Here is an 18889-nt window from a genome sequence, read left to right on the forward strand (position 1 = left end):
TTGCCCAATCCATGAAGGATGGAAACCCCTTCAAATTAATTAAGGCTGAGATCGAGGTACTCCAGGTGTTGGAGATTGAACAATGTAGAAAGAACATCCCTAGTTACATTGCTCAGAGAACACGTATTGTCTGTCAGGCATGTCAGATGTACCTTCTTTTGGCTAAAGAAATACAGTGAGATACAGGACCAACACCGGATGCCATGGCCTATCTACCTGATGCCATCCATCATACTATCAGCTTACCTACCTCGCATTCTAGCATGCAGTTCACTCACTGTCACATAGGTATTTTTAACATGTCTTTAATATATTTTTTAACGGTGAATATCTTAATGTCTTATTTATATTACACTATTTAATTTATTTTAGAATTATATCAAATTCAAATTGATTTAGTATTTGAATTAAAAAAAATTAATGATTTGAGATATAATAATGAAATTTTTAATTTGGAATTACAAATACTTATTTTGTTTTTAAAATTGTGATAATTATGTATATTTAGTGTGATAATTTATGTTTTGTTTTGAAATTTAAATGATATTACAAAAATAATTTATGTTTTAAAGAATTTTTTTTTTCATTTTTCAACAAATCTAATTGATTAATATTATATGAGACTATATTACAAATTATTATTTTTCATTCTATCTTATAGAAGTCAAAATTGTAGAAATCATAAAATAAAAATAAATTTTAAATTTTTTATTATATAAAATATAAAAGAAAAGGTAAAATAATTTATATGATTGTACAATTTATTTATTTTTACAATTTCTATAATTATAGAAGTCAAATTAGAATTAAAATTATTTTTATAATGAGAATTATAAAATTTGGTTTAATTATATTTGGTTTATATAATTTTAATTTTTTACAATATTTTTCTAATATCAATTTCCTAATTTTTAAACATTAAAAAAAATGAAAACTAAAGAAAACAAAAATGTATTAATGATTAGAAAAAAATTCTATATATTTGAAGTAAAATTAAAATAGTAAAAAATTATTGTTGCTTGGTAAATTATTTAAGAAATATTTAGAAAGATAATAAAGAAAATAATAAAAGTGATAAATTAATAAAAGTTACATAGACATCAAATAAATTCACTAAAATAAAAGTATTGACAAAATAAAAAATAATTTTACATTGCAATTTAACTATCTAATAATATTGCCTCTTTTGATAAATATATATTTAAATATTTAATTTATATAAATGTTGAGTGGAACGAATACATTTGTTCAATAGTTATTGATGTGACTTCGTAATATTAATCAATTAAATATACGTTGATAGTGGCATGCGAATGACAAGGTTGTTGGTTGACTTAAAAGATCCTAAGTATGTTGATCAATTGTAAAAAATAGATTTAATTGTGAATACTTAAATTAAAAACTACTTTCATATTTTTTTTATTGCTATATCTCTATATCTCCACATAAATGTGTTAATATTTTCATAGTTGAATATATTATACTCATCAAATTTATAGATGTATAATGGTTGTGGAAGACCATCTATTGGTGAATGAATGCAGTTTGGAGGATGTGGATACAACTAAAGAAGTTGCAAAAATGATTATTAAAGAATTGAATGAAAAATATATCTATATAGAAGATAAAGCGGTAGTTTCGAATTGGACCAAAATGTTCTAGAGAGCTACAAATATGGATTCATTTGGATTTGTGTTGCACTTGACATAGACAAATTCAATTGGAAAATTTATGAGAAAGTAGAATGAGTAAAGTTATTCTTTGAAAAATATGTGAATGCATGGAATCCCCAATACTTCATGTGGTAGAAACAACACATGACATCGTTCTAAGTTGCAAGAATATCCTTGTTTATTGGAAACAACTACTATCTTCTCTAGAGATATGTGTGTTAACTATGAAAAAATGATCAATCATGTCCAACAACACACACAATATACTAAAGAAACACGGTTATGCAAATGAGGTGTTATTTTAGATTTTTATTACAAAGCCCCTTGGTCTAAAGTGCTAGCTCATCCTTGGCTTGTGATAAGTGTGGAAAAAAATATATGTTCCAATAGGGAATGATGATAGGTTGATAATCCACTCCTTACTATTGTTCCTACAAGAATTTTAGCATCCAAACCCTACATAATCTTCTTATTTATGCTTTCCAAGCATGCCACATCTAGGTTGCTACTTTCATTTTCTACATGCATTTCAATAACTTCCTTGCAACAACTTGAAAAGCCTTTGACGTACAATTTAAGAGTAGAAGATCACTATGGGAGGTGGTAGATATTATGTATACACTGACTTGTAAACCCCTAGAACTACCAATATATGTGGTTGTCTAGTTTGATAATTATAGTGGCCCACTTTGGGACCAAGAAGATCCAAAAAGTTTACCTATAACACATATAACCTTGGGTAATCATAGGATAATGTCATTATATATCTCATGGGCACTCACCATACATAATCTGAAGGATTGACACTTCGTAAAAGAAAAATTGATATTTGTAAACTGGAATGACATGGTTTGACTTTCACACTTGTATCAAGAGTTAAATCACTAGACCACCTTTGTATAGAGCCACCATCCTCCTTTGATCAATATTCAAGAATGAAAAACAATCCATGTAAAATTATCAAAAAAAGGAAGAATCTTGATTGCAACAACTCTCACTATTGTAAGGAGAGGTATGTGTTCTTACTTTGTTATTTTTTTAATTGGACCTGTCTATGCATTTCAATATCATCTATCCTTAATGTATAAAGTTGTTGTGTTACATAGGTATGGAGAAAATAAACCTATTGTGGCAATGAGATGTAGTTTACTAATTTATTCACATTTACATTTGTCCAATGTTAGCTATTAATGCTAGTGTTTACCATAGTTCTATTGTATTTGATGTGTAATGATGTGGGCATCTATTATGTTTATGTTGAATGAAACTGATTATTAAATAAGTGTTTTGTGGAGAAAATGTTCATAGCATGCTTTGTCTACATAGCTTGAATTTGAAATATGTTAACTGTGACCTGATGAAACTTGGTGATCTTTAATGACAAATTGGAACATCCTTCTAACCTTTCACAAAACTGAGCAAAAACTTCCTAAAGATCCTTATTGATGAAACTAAAAAGAATACCAAACTAAAAGGTGCAAACTTTATGTAATGTCTATGTAGGGACCACCATTCATCTAGATTATTAATTAATAAAAAATAATGGAAAACAATTGTATTCTAATTTGTTTTGATTTTTTAATTATTAAAAAAAAATCAAAAAAAAATCTCATGAAAGTTTGGCCCAACAATAAAAATAATTCCATGATAATAAGTAAAGTTTTCTTTGTTGTGACAATAGATGAGTACCCTCATCCAAACAAGTAGAACAGGACTCTTTAGACTTAATACTAATTATTAAGTAACTCATGAACATTGCAATTTCTATCTTAGATTTCTTGTTTTCCCCTTCTACATTTGTTATATGAATTTAAGTATCCTAGATTTTATAATTTACTGTGTCAAATTGACAATGTTTAATTTTTTTATGCTATTTATATTCCTTTTATATTGTATTAAATTTGTGACAAAAATATACATGAACAACCATCTCTACTATCAACGTAACCCTTGCTCCTTCAAGTGCAAGTGCTAGTTATCACATTTTCACATTTTCCTAATTTAGTACCTTTATTGTGAATCCTAAACAATTATTACGTGGTAGTTCATTTCGACCCACTTGTCTTTGAAACAAGTTTTGAGCCACTCAAACAAGATTAAATATTCCTCCAGTCTAGTTTATAATATTAGACAATTCCATAATAAAAAAGTGATGGTATCTCCCATAAAGCTACTCCATGGCTATCTCCGTTATTGTTTTATGAACATCACTTAAACATGCCCAACTTTAAAAAAAGAAAACAGAGGCCTTCAAAACTGTGAAAGCACTAATTATGTTATATGCTTCTTTATAAAGAAGTAGAGAGGGGCTAAATATAGTGCTAACATAACTCAATAGCATATAATCTGTTGCAACTTACATTGCAGTAAACCCTCATTTAACTGCAATTGATAACATTTTCGAGCACCATTTAGCAACTAGCTTGATAACTCAAAATTCGAGGTTCCTGAGAAAGAAACCTCCTATGAGGTTGAACATAAAATGATACTAATGAAAACAGACTCGTCAAACAAAATTAACTTGACTAAATAGCAATTGCAGAGAGGGAAATTGAAGTCTGCATAAGAAGAAACTACTAGTGTACTCTGAATATTAATCCGCAGTACAGGCTTTCCCATTTTCTTCAGGGGAACTATTTTTGCGTATGCATGGATCTAAAATCTGAGGTCCAAGCATTTGACAACATGGATGCAATCTGCACTACTGACCTCCAACTAGAAAGATCGGAGAAATGCATAGATGATGTTTCCTGTAGCACACATAAAGTTTCCATCTTTTCCTCGTGAGATAGACCAAAGTAATCAGAGCCATTACTATAAATCAGGTCAACCATCTGATCATGCAGAATAAACAGTGATTAGATTGATGCACCCAAACAATTATATATAGAGGTCGACAAAGAAAATAAAGAGAGCACCACGGAGGAATACATATTACCTGTTGAAGCCAAGGAATTATGGTGTCCAAAAACTTTTGATCGAGCAAGAGCCTCAAGAGGGTTTGAAGAATTTCAAGGGTTGTCACCTGTGATAGATTCCCAAGAGCGGGTCCAGTACGCTTCATGAGTTGAATCAATAATAGATCATCTTCAGAATGTAAGACCTCCACAAACGCTGAATCTATATCCTTAGCACAAATATATTCTACAGCTCGTGTCCAAACATTCCAAAAATTAACGTTGCCTGAGAGTTTTATTCCGGAATTTCTAACATCTGATATCTCTTTTTGTGTATCTTTCGCTGTAAAACATGCTCCAGACAATGAACATGCATTCCCTGGAGCCAACCAATTGCCTCTGGCTAAAGATTCATTGGCAATTTTTCCTTTCCATGTAGTTCTGTCCAATGCTCTAGGCAGTAACTGATTTGCTTTAACATTTTCTGGCATATCCCTCCCAATACTATCTGGAGATGAATCAACATCTCCCCTATAAGAGATATCCCAAGCATCAACAAGTGGCTTCACCGTAAAATTACTTTGCAAACTTTCATACATAGAATTATCCTTGGAATCTGTGGAAGCAAAGTCAGATTTGTGCAATGCCTCTCGCCCAAACTTATTTAAGGATAGAATAGTATCAGATGAACCATGCCTTGATGATGGGTATGTGCGTTCATTTCTCTTCCAAAACTTGGACCTTAACATGTCAGCACCAAGGGATCTTCGACACTTGTCTACACTTCCTCTTCTACCTGGTGAATTTGCAAGATCCTGAGCCATTTCATCCACAATCTTTTCCAAACCATGTAACCTTGTTTCCAAGGCAGATATGCTATCCGATGTGCTTCCCATAAAGACCTGGGACAACAAACAGAAAGACCTCAGTATCTGGCAACACCAGTAATTTATTAACGTTGTTTTTGTAAATGTTCAAATTCATTATTTAATGCTAATATTCACAAATGCAATTCCATGTTTACAGGAGCAGTAGAACAAGGCAATAAATTAGGAAAAACTAATACCAATGAATAGAATGCACGCAACAGGTTGACATAATTATCGGAGAAATTTTTAAGTATAGGTGCGGAGCCAGTCATTAGTTTACTGCAGTCGGAGACTTTCATAGGATAGTGATACTTCGATTGTTTTAGTTCATTAGTATAAAGGGAAAGAACTTGTATATGGGTAATGGATAGAGTATTACCTGTAAAAGCTCCATTAAGCTCAACTGCTGATTTTCAATCTGCGACAAGTGTTTACGAATGAATGCCAAGTCTTCTGCAGTATGTGAAGTGGCCTCACCTGCAAAATTGGTGCTGTGTCCTGTGTTTGATTCGGAAACCAAGCTATCGGAATTGTGACTATGCATGTTTTTTTCTGAAGGCGGACTATGAAGAGAAGTTAGGTTTGATGTAAGATTGCTACTTGGTGTTTTGTGGATTGATGATTTTCCTTCAAAAGCATCATCAACGAGAATACATTTAGTTTCACAACTAGCCCTGCTCTCATCTGACAGCCTTGAAGTCCCCAGGTTACCAAATGTCTCAGAATCTCCGAATCTATATGTATCCTCTGTATTCGAAGGTCTTGCATTCTCTCCTGATACATCTGAGAAATTGGTATTCTGAAATTCTTCAATGCGAGTAACGGACATGGGAGGGCAATTCCTTGGAATCGCTACCTCAATATGCCAATCGTCCTTTTTTTTACAATCCAACTGACGAGGCAGACTCTGATTTATCTTTAAGCCAGTTATTGCAGTCCTCTTCTTTGCAGTGCTGATACAATCAATTGCAGATCTGGTTACATCACTGCCATTTTTTCTACGGATAGTAGATTTGAGTCCATCCCGACTACCAGATTTGATATCTGTGGAAAAGGCTTCTTTGCTCAATTTCTCTGTGCCTCGTCATCAAATCAATCAAATGAACGACACCCATTTAGCATACAAGAAATTGCAATAAGTAAACTAAACAAAGACAGAATCTCCAATGGAACGAGAAGATCAATACAGGAAAATTCGAATAGCAATGGAAATCTAAAAGCGATGATGCAGAGTATTTAGAATCTTATATCAATTCCCTAACAGATCAAGGGTCACTTCTTTTCATGCGTTGCATTCCAAGAATGGAGCTTGAATAGGATACCTTTCGTTGTTGATCCTTTTGAAGTAAGAGGTGATGAAATTTCAGCATCAGGAATGCTCTTCCAAACTTGTAGTGTCTGTACAACAGTGTCCCTCACCGGTTTCACCTTGTTCAGCAATTTCAAGGACAAGGTCAGGGAAAGAAAAAAAGTGATCGGTAATGCATAATTTGGGAGTGTGCAGAATTTGGTATATTTAAGGCATTGAGGCATTAAATTCAGACCTTGTCAAAGCGAGATGATTCGAGAGCTGCTACACAGGATACCTTGAAGGATGATAGTAAAGGACCAAGACTGAATGCCACACGTCCAAAAGTCTCTGCTGCCGCTTTACGAGTTGTCCAGTCTTTGCTTTGCAGAGTTTCTACAATGCAAGGTATAAGTCCCGCCAATGTTTGCGGGGACGAAGCTCCTCCTGCCTGTACAACCAGGAATAATAAGATAGCCATGCATATCACAAAATCTGGTTTCTCTGTGCATCTAAACTTGAAAACTCCCTGCCTCATAATCTCAAGTTCAGGTTACATGTCTCACATATAAATATTGTAATTATCGAGTGTCTTTGGTTCCTACGGGTATTCGACTAAGCGTGGATGGTTCCATTTTAAATTTTAAAAACACAAGCCAAATATCATATATCAGATCAAGAAAGATGCAGGACAGAATTGTGTAATATGGTTGTGAAAATGAGGATTTCTAATTAAAAACGAAAACTATCAAAAGCAAAAACAAACAAGAAGGTACGTTAATCCAAAGGATTTACACATTAACATGAACATTTACGTCATCATCCTCCGCAGAAAAAAATTCGATTGGAAAGGGAATGAGTAACCAGAGCTATTCAAACATATACATTTAAAGGCAAGTGAGATTTCCAAATTCATTTGCCCAAATGAAGGAACAAAAAATGAAAGGCGTCCAGGAGTATCTTGCTCTCAGAAGGGAATTGAAAAAAGATGCATTGACCAGAGCTGGGAAGGCCAGATTTCAAAGAGTACGCATTAAATATGTGATTATATAATTTATCGGATAGTTTGAGCTTAGATTGTACTATGGGATCATCCCTGTTTGAATCAATTTTTGAAAACCTTTATTTTGTAAATAATGATTTTCAAAATTCATCGATTGTCAATCTCTATTCATGTTTACAGGTTTTTAAACTACTACCCATGGAACATGAAATATGAATGAATGACACAATAAAATCTTAAATTAAACGCTAGATACTGTGAGCCAAAAAAAAAACTAAACATACAAGAAAACCCTCTGACCTGAACAATGACCCCAATAACTGTAAGCAAAACGGCATTAAATGCATTTAACAATACACATTTAAACGCAAGCGAGATGTCCAAATGCATTTGCCCCAATGAAGGAACAAACATATACACATTTAAACGCAAGCGAGATGTCCAAATGCATTTGCCCCAAATGCATTTAAACCAGAGCTATTCAAACATATACATTTAAAGGCAAGTGAGATTTCCAAATTCATTTGCCCAAATGAAGGAACAAAAAATGAAAGGCGTCCAGGAGTATCTTGCTCTCAGAAGGGAATTGAAAAAAGATGCATTGACCAGAGCTGGGAAGGCCAGATTTCAAAGAGTACGCATTAAATATGTGATTATATAATTTATCGGATAGTTTGAGCTTAGATTGTACTATGGGATCATCCCTGTTTGAATCAATTTTTGAAAACCTTTATTTTGTAAATAATGATTTTCAAAATTCATCGATTGTCAATCTCTATTCATGTTTACAGGTTTTTAAACTACTACCCATGGAACATGAAATATGAATGAATGACACAATAAAATCTTAAATTAAACGCTAGATACTGTGAGCCAAAAAAAAAACTAAACATACAAGAAAACCCTCTGACCTGAACAATGACCCCAATAACTGTAAGCAAAACGGCATTAAATGCATTTAACAATACACATTTAAACGCAAGCGAGATGTCCAAATGCATTTGCCCCAGTGTATGGACAAAAAGTGAGAGGCGAAGTGAAGTACTTTGCATTCAGAAGGGAACTGACAAAGATGAACTAATCAAAGCCAGAAAAGCTGAATTTCAGAGATTAAGCATTAATGTTCTATATTATATGACATAAAAATTAACTAGAAAAACCTCTGACCTGAACAATGCTCCCGATGACTGTAAGCAGAGCGGCATTAGCTGAAAAGGCGTGCGAATAGAGCAATTTGATAATACGAGGCAAAATTTTCTGCAAAGTAGGAAGCGGGGGTTGGTGTGCGTTGTCAATAGCAGTGGCGAGACACAGAGCAGAGCCGAGCTGCAATTGGCGGTTCTGTTCAGCCAGCGCTTCACACAGGGGCTTCACCATCACAGAAAAGGAATGCATGATTTTCGATGCCAGAACCCCAATCACATCCACGCATGCATCTCTGACATTTGAGTCGGGATCTTTGAGGCGTCGGATAATATTTCCGACCATTTTGGTCAAAAATGGCAGCAGAAGTTCCCCATGGCAGGTGGCCACGGTCGCAAACACTTTAACACATTCTCGCCGCACAATACTCTTGTGCTGCGAATCCGTCTCAAAAATACACGACAGAAACGGACCTAAACCCTCTGGACTTATCGTCTCAGCGATTTTAGCGAGGTGCTGTGACGCAATCTGATAAGTGTCACGGTCTGCTAACTTATTGAGGACTTGAATCACTCGCTGCTTGAGCTCCAAACTAGCCTGCTGTGGATTCCCATTCCTCTTTGCTCTTGCCGGCGCCATCACCACTCGATCACACTTCATTTAATAAACGCCCTGCAATTTCCTCTGTACACAGGGATTTTTGCTTCCCAGGCCATATGCGTTTCACTTGAAACATCCAAATGATTTCACTCTGCAAAAGAATTGATCTTCAACATTTCGAGAAATTAGGAAGATGGCGTTCATCGCCATTGCAGATCCTCGCCGACCTTCAAAGCTCCCACTGCGACCGTTTCACCGTTACGAATTCAAATATGAAGGGTGCTGGGCTTGTTCTAACGGACGGACAAGATTTAGCCGATTTTGAACAGTGGAGAAATCGAAAGCGTTGATTTTGAAGCGAATAAGCCGAAACGGATTTGTTATTGTAATTGTTTAAACGTCGTTACTTGGGGGTAGGGCCGGGGTTCCACGAATTTGAAAGTTGCCCGTTTCAAAACATCTTACATGCCATTACCCATTGTGTATTTTCACTTCCACCTGCCGGCTCTTGAGCATGGATGTATTCCACTAGGTTCCAAATGACATTAGTATTTTATTTAGGCCCCGTTTGGTTGCTGGAAGATGAGGGTCAAAACCGGGTTATCAGAGGCAAAACCAGGTTTTGCAAAAAAACTTTGGTGTTTGGTTGGTTAAAATTATAACCTGGTTTTCAATTTCATCTTCCAATTTTGGTCAAAAATTGGAAGAAGTTTCTTCCAACAAAAAGGTAGAATTCGAAATTAAAACCAGGTTTTGAAATTTATGACAGTTTTTTTAATAATATTGTGGGGTCCACAGTATATTCATCTTCCGTGTCAACCAAACGGACCATTGGCTTTCCAAACCACAAAACCAGGTTTTCGAAAACCTGGTTATGTCAAAAAATCATCTTCCCCAACCAAACGGGGCCTTAGGGTCTGTTTGGTTCGTGGAATTTAAAAAATCAGGATTTCAACAAATCTTGGTTTAACCAAATCAAGATTTAATCAAATCAAGGTCTTGCAAATCTTCATTCTGATTTTTGGGATTTTACTGGACTGTTTGTTTCAATCGGAAGATGCATGTGAAGACACAGTTTTATGTGCAAGTTTGGAGTTGAAGGCAATTTTCAAAAATTAGTCTAATCTATTGTTTTTACACTCCTTAAAAAACATAACCAGGTTTTGATTTTCAATTCCTACTTGCTAGTAGGCAGTTGGAAAACCTGGTTTTGAGGCAAAATTGGAAGTCCAGTATGTTAATTCCCTTTTGCCAATTTTGAAACAAATGCAAAAAAAATTCAAATCTGGATTTTGAAAAAGCCAATTCATGTCATCTTCTAGGAACCAAACAGACCCTTAGTATCCTTTTCTAAGTAATTCAAGTTGTGCATTTAATTCGAGGATTTAGATTATTAGAGGTTGGTCTTATTGAAAGGTAGTTTTAGCTCTTTGAATTAAATTAGGTTGGTTTTATTAAATAGAAAGCCAAAATGATTATAGTCTAATTTAGAATTAGCTTCGTCATTTGAGATGTAAAACAAGTATATAGTCGGCAAAAGAAAAGTAGGAAAGTAGGCATGTATTTTCTTCAATATGGAAGTGGTTGAGACTGGAAGTCATTTTATCATGTAATGTATGGTTTACAACGTCTGTCAAGTTTGATTATGTAGATATTTTAGAGACAAACAAATTAAACTACATAATTGAAGAAAATCAGTTAGGTAGAACTACAAACTTGATGATCAAAATCCATCGTTGAAAAGCATATCTAAATAAGAAATTGCATCTGGCTTATGATTCTTGACATCCTATTTGTAGTTGTGTGTTGTTTGTGAGTTCCATAGGATGGTTTAGTCTTGTCAACATTACTAAATCTTCAATTCATTCATTCATTCAATCTTATAGATAAAAATGAATGTCATACAAATGAATTTAACATGTTATATCTAAGTAGTTTGAGTTGTGAATAAAGTTTTTCATTGATAGATGAGGGTTAAGGTTTAGGAGAGCTTGCCCTACAAATAGCTAGATTTTAGGCCACTAGGCTAAAATCACATAGGAAAAAATAATGAGCTATAAAAATGTCAATGTTATTTTCTACCATGAATACACAAACTATTTTAACAAACTAATAACATTAGAAATTATGTCATTTAAATCTATCAAAATAATAAAAAATTGTTACTATGACAAATGTTTTGAAAATTACTTCTATTGAAACTCTTATATATTAGTTATTTTTAAAAAGAAATGAAAAAGTAATAAAAATGTTGATATTATTAGTTTCCTTGAATATGCTAGTGTTCTTCTAGGACTAATTGTGTGTCAATTTTTCAACATCAACATTTTGATTCATACTTCATGATCCATCATCGGGATGATCATGGAGCATGATTTGAAAGGAAAATGTTGAAAAAATGATACACAATCAGTCTAGAAGCACACCAGGGTGATCATGGATTGTGGAAACCTACTATCTTAAAGTACTTTCAATGTGCATACTATGTGAACAACCATATTGTTAGATAAGTAAGAGTGGGTGAATTAGTTATAACCAATTATCCTATAGGCCTTAAAAACATGTTTTCACAATATCAGATGCTTTAATCTTTTACATCATTAGTTTGGTAACCAAATCTAACATTATAACATAAATTGACATAAACTTTACATCAAATTGTCAACTTAATAAACTAAGTATCAGAGTAAACTTCTAGGTTATATCGAGTTGTATTAGTAAATAGTAAACATGAAATAAACTTGCAACACAATAAGCATCCACACAATTTTGACACAAGTATTTAATGTGGAAACCCTTTAAAAGGGGAAAACCACCTGGGAACTAGTAACCCCAAATTTTCACTCTTCTAAAGTGAGCTCTATTAGGAGCCAACCTTGTTAAATGATACATATACATTATTAATTTGACCTTGTTAGAGGGTTTTCATCAAAGATGTTTTTTCACCTTATCACTCCTTGAAATATCTAAAGAGTGGTATGCTCTAAAGGACTTACAAAATATTCAACAGAATTTCACCATACAATAGATGTCAAATAAGGTTGTTAGGTCCACTCAATTAAGAGATTTTCTGCTACAATGGTTAGAAAGTGATAGTAAAATGATTGGTTAGATTTAGCAATATCTTTCTTGTTTAGATCTATGTATCACTCAATCTCTTTCCTCTTTATTTCACTTACTCACACATCAACTTAGAACTTCTCTTGCTTGATGTTCACAATGCAATTCTGATCGATATCCTTCTGGCAATCACTTGCTTCTTCAACTTCATCAGCAACAATGAACATCTATTCCTCTAGAATCTTCCAAGTTTTGTCACTTAATCACAATGCCAGATCTTCATCGAGTTCAAATTCATTGAATCTAGATGCTCAAGAAATATACTTCCACCTTGAACTTTGTGTTCCATTTCAAATTGTTGAATCTCCTTCATCAAATCTTCTTTGAATTTCTCCTGTCATTGATCTCATAACTAACTTGTAATGACCCTTACCAATAGGCCACTTAAAAAAAACCCTAAATTTAATACACTTCTGAAAGTATATTGCTGAATAAAAGAAATAATAGTGCCAATGTATTCATTCAATGAAAACCATATATTTTTACAAATGATATGGCAATTTTCAGCACTAAAACATTATTACATGGCACATTACGAACAACCCTAATTGGTTGTATACAATTGAGAACTTATTCCAACTACAAACTGAAATTAAGAACCTGGATTGATCAATTGGTGGAGACTGAATGTTGAAGATGATATGATGAAAGTGCAACTCCAACTAAAACTCCAAACCAGCAATTAAGCACAAGTGAAAGGACTAAAATATCCTTCCCACAGCTGCAATAATTCAAGTGATCTTTCAAACCCTCAAAATTGCGTACCAATTGAGAGTTTTCGTTCTCAATGGCCAATTGTGACTACTTGTAGAAACCCTAGGCTCCACAATGCACATAAGAAAAAATCAATAATAAATCTCGATGATAGGCAATGAGCCCTCAATGCCTATTTATTCTTTTTTCCTTGATAGGTCGACCTCCTTTTTAATTTTTTCTCTGCTTCTTCTAGCAACCTCTAGAAGATTTTTTATTTAATATATAAAGTTACCTTGTAATATATATATTTTTCAATTGATAACTTTATAATTAACTCCTCCAAAAAAATGGGACATTACAGGTCCGCCCCTCCTAAAATTGCTTGGCCTCAAGCAATCTTAATGCTGAATGCTGCAAAATCACTTCTCCCTCCCAAGTAGCATCTTCAACAGGTAAATCTTTCCACTTAACTAGATACTCTTTGATTACTCTCCTACGAAGCTGCTTCTCTCTCTTATCCAGAATGGATTCTGGCACTAAGATCAATTTCCCCTCATCATCCAAGGGAGGTAATACTGCAAAAGGCATCGCATTCTGACCCAATGCCTTTTTGAGGCGTGATACATGAAACACATTGTGCACTCTACTGTCTGTGGGAAGCTCCAACTCATAAGCCACCTCACCAACTCGTTTGATGATCCTGAATGGTCCATAATAGCGTGGCTTGAGTTTCTCTGCACCACTCTTCTTGAGAGTGGATCGCTTATATGGCTGCAACATGAGGTAAACCATATCATTTACCTCAAAACTATGCTCAGTCCTCTTCTTGTCTGCATACTGCTTTTGCTAGTTCTGAGCTCTAACAATGTTGTCTCTGAGAGTAAGAACTATATCCTTACTTTCCTGTAATAGTTGACCTGCACGGGGTACTCGACTGTCTCCCAAAAACAAATCTAAGAAACTAGGTACCTCATAACCATAAAGTGCCATGAAGGGTGTCATTTGTATAGTCACATGATATGTAGTATTATAACAATACTCACAGAGATATATCCATCTGAACCCAGCTTGTTGTTGATCTGCCACATAATTCCTCAAATACCCTTCCACCCATTTGTTTACAATATTTGTTTGACCATTAGTCTGTGGGTGATAACTGGTACTAGGTGTAAGCTCAGTGCCACACAACCGAAATATCTCTTGCCAAAAGTGACTCATGAAGCGGCTGTCCCTGTCACTCACAATGCTCCGAGGCAAACCGTGTAATCTAAAAATCTCCCTGAAGAAGACCTCTACCACCTGAGTTGCTGAGTATGTAGTAGCGATAGGGAAGAAGTGAGCATATTTTGTCAGCCTATCCACTACCACATAGATACAATTGTGCCCCTGGGCCTTTGGCAAGCCCGTAATAAAATCCATAGAGATGTTGTAGGAGCCCTACTAGATAAGTGTGCTCTTGTTTGTTTTGCTAGGAAACATGACACTCTCGCACATACTGCAAAACATCAGCCTTAAGTCCCTTCCAAGTGAACCATTCCTGTACTAACCTGTAAGTCTTGAAATACCCAAGATGGCTTGCTGTAGGTGAATTATGGAATGCTCTCAAAAACAACTGCTTCACTTTCGATCCTGGGACTAAGTGAATCTTGTTCTTGTAAATGATCAAATTATCTATGAGAGTGTATTTGGTGTCAATTGTTGTTCCCTCCACTATAGCAGAGGCCCGTGTGTCTTTGGCATATTCTACTACAATCAAGTGTCGCCAATCCTCTGATATCTGAATCATAGAAGTGAGGTGTGGCCTACAGGATAAAGCATTTGCAACAATATTTTGTGTCCCCTTAACATATGTAATATCAAAATCATATGCATGTAACTTACTCACCTACTTCTGCTGACGATCATTCAGGTCCCACTGTCCCAAAAAGTGCCTCAAACTATTATGATCAGTTTTAATACAAAATTTTTTGCCCACAAGATACTGTCTGAATTTGGCCAAGGCATGCATGATGGCCAACATCTCCTTATCATATATACTAAATGATCTCTTAGCCCCTCTGAGTTTCCTACTCTCATAAGCTATAGGATGCTTGTCATGCATGAGTACAACACCAACTCCCTCTCCAAAAGCATCACATTGAAGCTCAAATGGCTTCATGAAATCAAGCAATGCTAATACTGGGCATGTAGTCATTATTTCCTTGAGCTGCATAAAACACTCCTGTGCCTCCCGAGTCCACACAAATGCCCATTTCTTTAGCAAATCTGTCATGGGCACTACATGTCATGAGTAGCCACTAACAAACCTGCAATAGAATCCACATAGACCAAGGAACCCTCTTAACTGTGTAAGGTTCTCTGGTGGTGGCCAATCAACAATAGCACGGATCTTTTCAGGATCCATTCGCACTCCTTCTGCACTAATAATGTGTCCAAGATACAATAATCCTGTCATCCCTAATCAAATGTTGCATCATAACCATCATTGCTTGTGTACTTACCTGTATTGACTGTAGAAGCCTCTCCTATTGCTGTAAAGTCTCATCATCTCACACACTTCTAGATGGGCTTTGAGAATGCCTCTCAACCATATTCTCAGTTATGTTGGTTCTTTTGTAAACTAAATTAAATGGTGGCTGGGTAACCCTATCAGGCTGGTAGGAAACTGCTCTGATACCACTGTAATGACCCTTACCAATAGGCCACTAAAAAAAACCCTAAATTTAATACACTGCTGAAAGTATATTGCTGAATAAAAGAAATAATAGCAACTATATCCTTACTTTCCTGTAATAGCTGACCTACACGGGGTACTCGATTGTCTCCCAACAACAAATCTAAGAAACTAGGTGCCTCATAACTATAAAGTACCATGAAGGGTGTCATTTGTATAGTCATATGATATGTAGTATTGTAACAATACTCACAGAGATATATCCATCTGACCCAAGCTCACTGTTGATCTGCCACATAATTCCTCAAATACCCTTCCACCCATTTGTTTACAATCTTTGTTTGACCATCAGTCTATGGGTGATAACTGGTACTAGGTGTAAGCTTAGTGCCACACAACTGAAATATCTCCTACCAAAAGTGACTCATGAAGCAGCTGAACCTATCGGTCACAATGCTCCAAGGCAAACCGTGTAATCTAAAAATCTCCCTGAAGAAGACCTCTGCCACCTAAGTTGCTGAGTATGTAGTAGTGATAGGGAGGAAGTGAGCATATTTTGTCAGCATATCCACCACCACATAGATATAATCACACCCTTGGGCCCTGGGCAAGCCCGTAATAAAATCCATAGAGATGCACTCTCACTTCCTATTAGGAATAGGAAGTGTCTGTAGGAGCCCTATTGGATAAGTGTGCTCTTCTTTATTCTGCTGGCAAACATGACACTCTCGCACATATTGCAAAATATTAGCCTTAAGTCCCTTCCAAGTGAATCGTTCTCGTACTAACCTGTAAGTCTTGAAATACCCAAGATGGCCTACTGTAGGTGAATTATGGAATGCTCTCAAAATCAACTGCTCCACTTTTGATCGTGGGACTAAATAAATCTTGTTCTTATTAAATGATAAAATTATCTATGAGAGTGTATTTGGTGTCGATTTTTGTTCCCTCCACTATGGCAAAGGCCCACGTGTCTTTGGCATATTCTACTACAATCAAGTGTCGCCAATCCTTTGATATCTGAATCATAGAAGTGAGGTGTGGTCTACAGGATAAAACATCTACAACAATATTCTGTGTCCCCTTAACATATGTGATATCAAAATCATATGCCTATAACTTACCCACTTTTGCTGACGATCATTCAGGTCTCGCTGTCCCAAAAAATGCCTCAAACTATTATCATAAGTTTTAATACAAAATTTTCTGCCCACAAGATACTGTCTGAATTTGGCCAAGGCATGCATGATGGCCAACATCTCCTTATCATATATACTAAATGATCTCTCAGCCCCTCTAAGTTTCCTACTCTCATAAGCTATAGGATGCTTGTCCTGCATGAGTACAGCACCAACTCCCTCTCCAGAAGCATCACATTGAAGCTCAAATGGCTTCGTGAAATCAAGCAATGCTAATACTGGGCATGTAGTCATTATTTCCTTGAACCACATAAAACACTCTTGTGCCTCCCGAGTCCACACAAATGCCCCTTTCTTCAAAAAATCTGTCATGGGCACTGCATATCATGAGTAGCCACTAACAAACCTGTGATAGAATCCACATAGACCAAGGAACCCTCTTAATTGTGTAAGGTTCTCTGGTGGTGGACAATCAACAATAGCACGGATCTTTTTAGGATCCATTCGCACTCCTTCTGTACTAATGATGTGTCCAAGATACAACAATTCTATTATCCCTAATCAAATGTTGCATCATAACCATCATTACCTGTGTACTTGCCTCTATTGACTGTAGAAGCCTCTCTTGTTGTTGTAAAGTCTCATCATCTCGCACACTTCTGGATGGGCTTTGAGAATGTCTCTCAGCCATATTCTCAGTTATGTTGGTTCTTTTGTAAACTAAATTAAATGGTGGCTGGGTAACCCTATCAAGCTGGTAGGAAACCGCTCTGATACCACTGTAATGACCCTTACCAATAGGCCACTTTAAAAAAACCCTAAATTTAATACACTTCTGAAAGTATATTGCTGAATAAAAGAAATAATAGTGCCAATGTATTCATTCAATGAAAACCAAATTTTTTTACAAATGATATGCCAATTTTTAGCATTGAAACATTATGACATGGCACATTACAAACAACCCTAACTGGTTGTATACAATTGAGAACTTATTACAACTACAAACTGAAATGAAGAACCTGGATTGATCAATTGGTGGAGACTGAATGCTAAAGATGATATGATGAAAGTGCGACTCCAAAAACTCCAAACCAATAATTAAGCACAAGTGAAAGGACTGAAATATCCTTCCCATAGCTGCAATAATTCAAGTGATCTTTCAGACCCTCAAAATTGCGTACCAATTGAGAGTTTTCATTCTCAATGGCCAATTGTGACTACTTGCAGAAACCCTAGGCTCCACAACGCACATAAGAAAAATTCAATAATAAATCTTGATGATAAGCAATGAGCCCTCAATGCCTATTTATTCTTTTTTCCTCGATAGGTCAGCCTCCTTTTTAATTTTTTCTCTGCTTCTTCTAGCAACCTCTAGAAGATTTTTTATTTAATATATAAAGTTACCTTGTAATATATATATATATATTTTAATTGATAACTTTATAATTAACTCCTCCAAAAAAATGGGACATTACATAACTTCATCCTTATCATCGAAACTTCTCAAACAATCTTTATTTTCATCACATGTTAGCCTTAAATTAAATCTTTTATAAATCATTCTTGTTTTGTATGCTTGATTAACATTACATCTTGCTCTAAGGTCAACACAAGACTCGGATAACACAGTAGTTGCTCATTTGACACTACATATTCTTCATTTCTTCTTGAGGTGTTGAGTGACAACTGTAGTAGCTTAGTTAATATTGTGGATCTTTATTCACTATTCAAATTGTCTTGCTTATACATGATCTCAACACTTAATCAAATCATGTAAAATAATC

General features: G+C 35.2%; 1 protein-coding gene across 1 annotated transcript; it reads right to left on the bottom strand.

Moving 5' to 3' along the window:
* Window positions 1-3989: 3989 nt before the first annotated feature.
* LOC149556837 (TORTIFOLIA1-like protein 2) lies at window positions 3990-9718 on the bottom strand. Its single transcript, XM_089831404.1, has 6 exons — window positions 8898-9718; window positions 6984-7178; window positions 6762-6867; window positions 5819-6513; window positions 4612-5472; window positions 3990-4507 (listed from the first exon to the last, which is right to left on the bottom strand). Exons 1-6 carry the CDS (start codon window positions 9531-9533, stop codon window positions 4307-4309), a joined length of 2694 nt encoding a protein of 897 aa, XP_089687530.1. The 5' UTR covers window positions 9534-9718; the 3' UTR covers window positions 3990-4306.
* Between the last annotated feature and the right edge of the window lie 9171 nt (window positions 9719-18889).

Source organism: Cupressus sempervirens, chromosome 5 (assembly GCF_028749045.1).
Source record: "Cupressus sempervirens isolate cs-2001-9-10 chromosome 5, ASM2874904v1, whole genome shotgun sequence".
In the NCBI taxonomy this organism is placed as follows: Eukaryota; Viridiplantae; Streptophyta; class Pinopsida; order Cupressales; family Cupressaceae; genus Cupressus; species Cupressus sempervirens.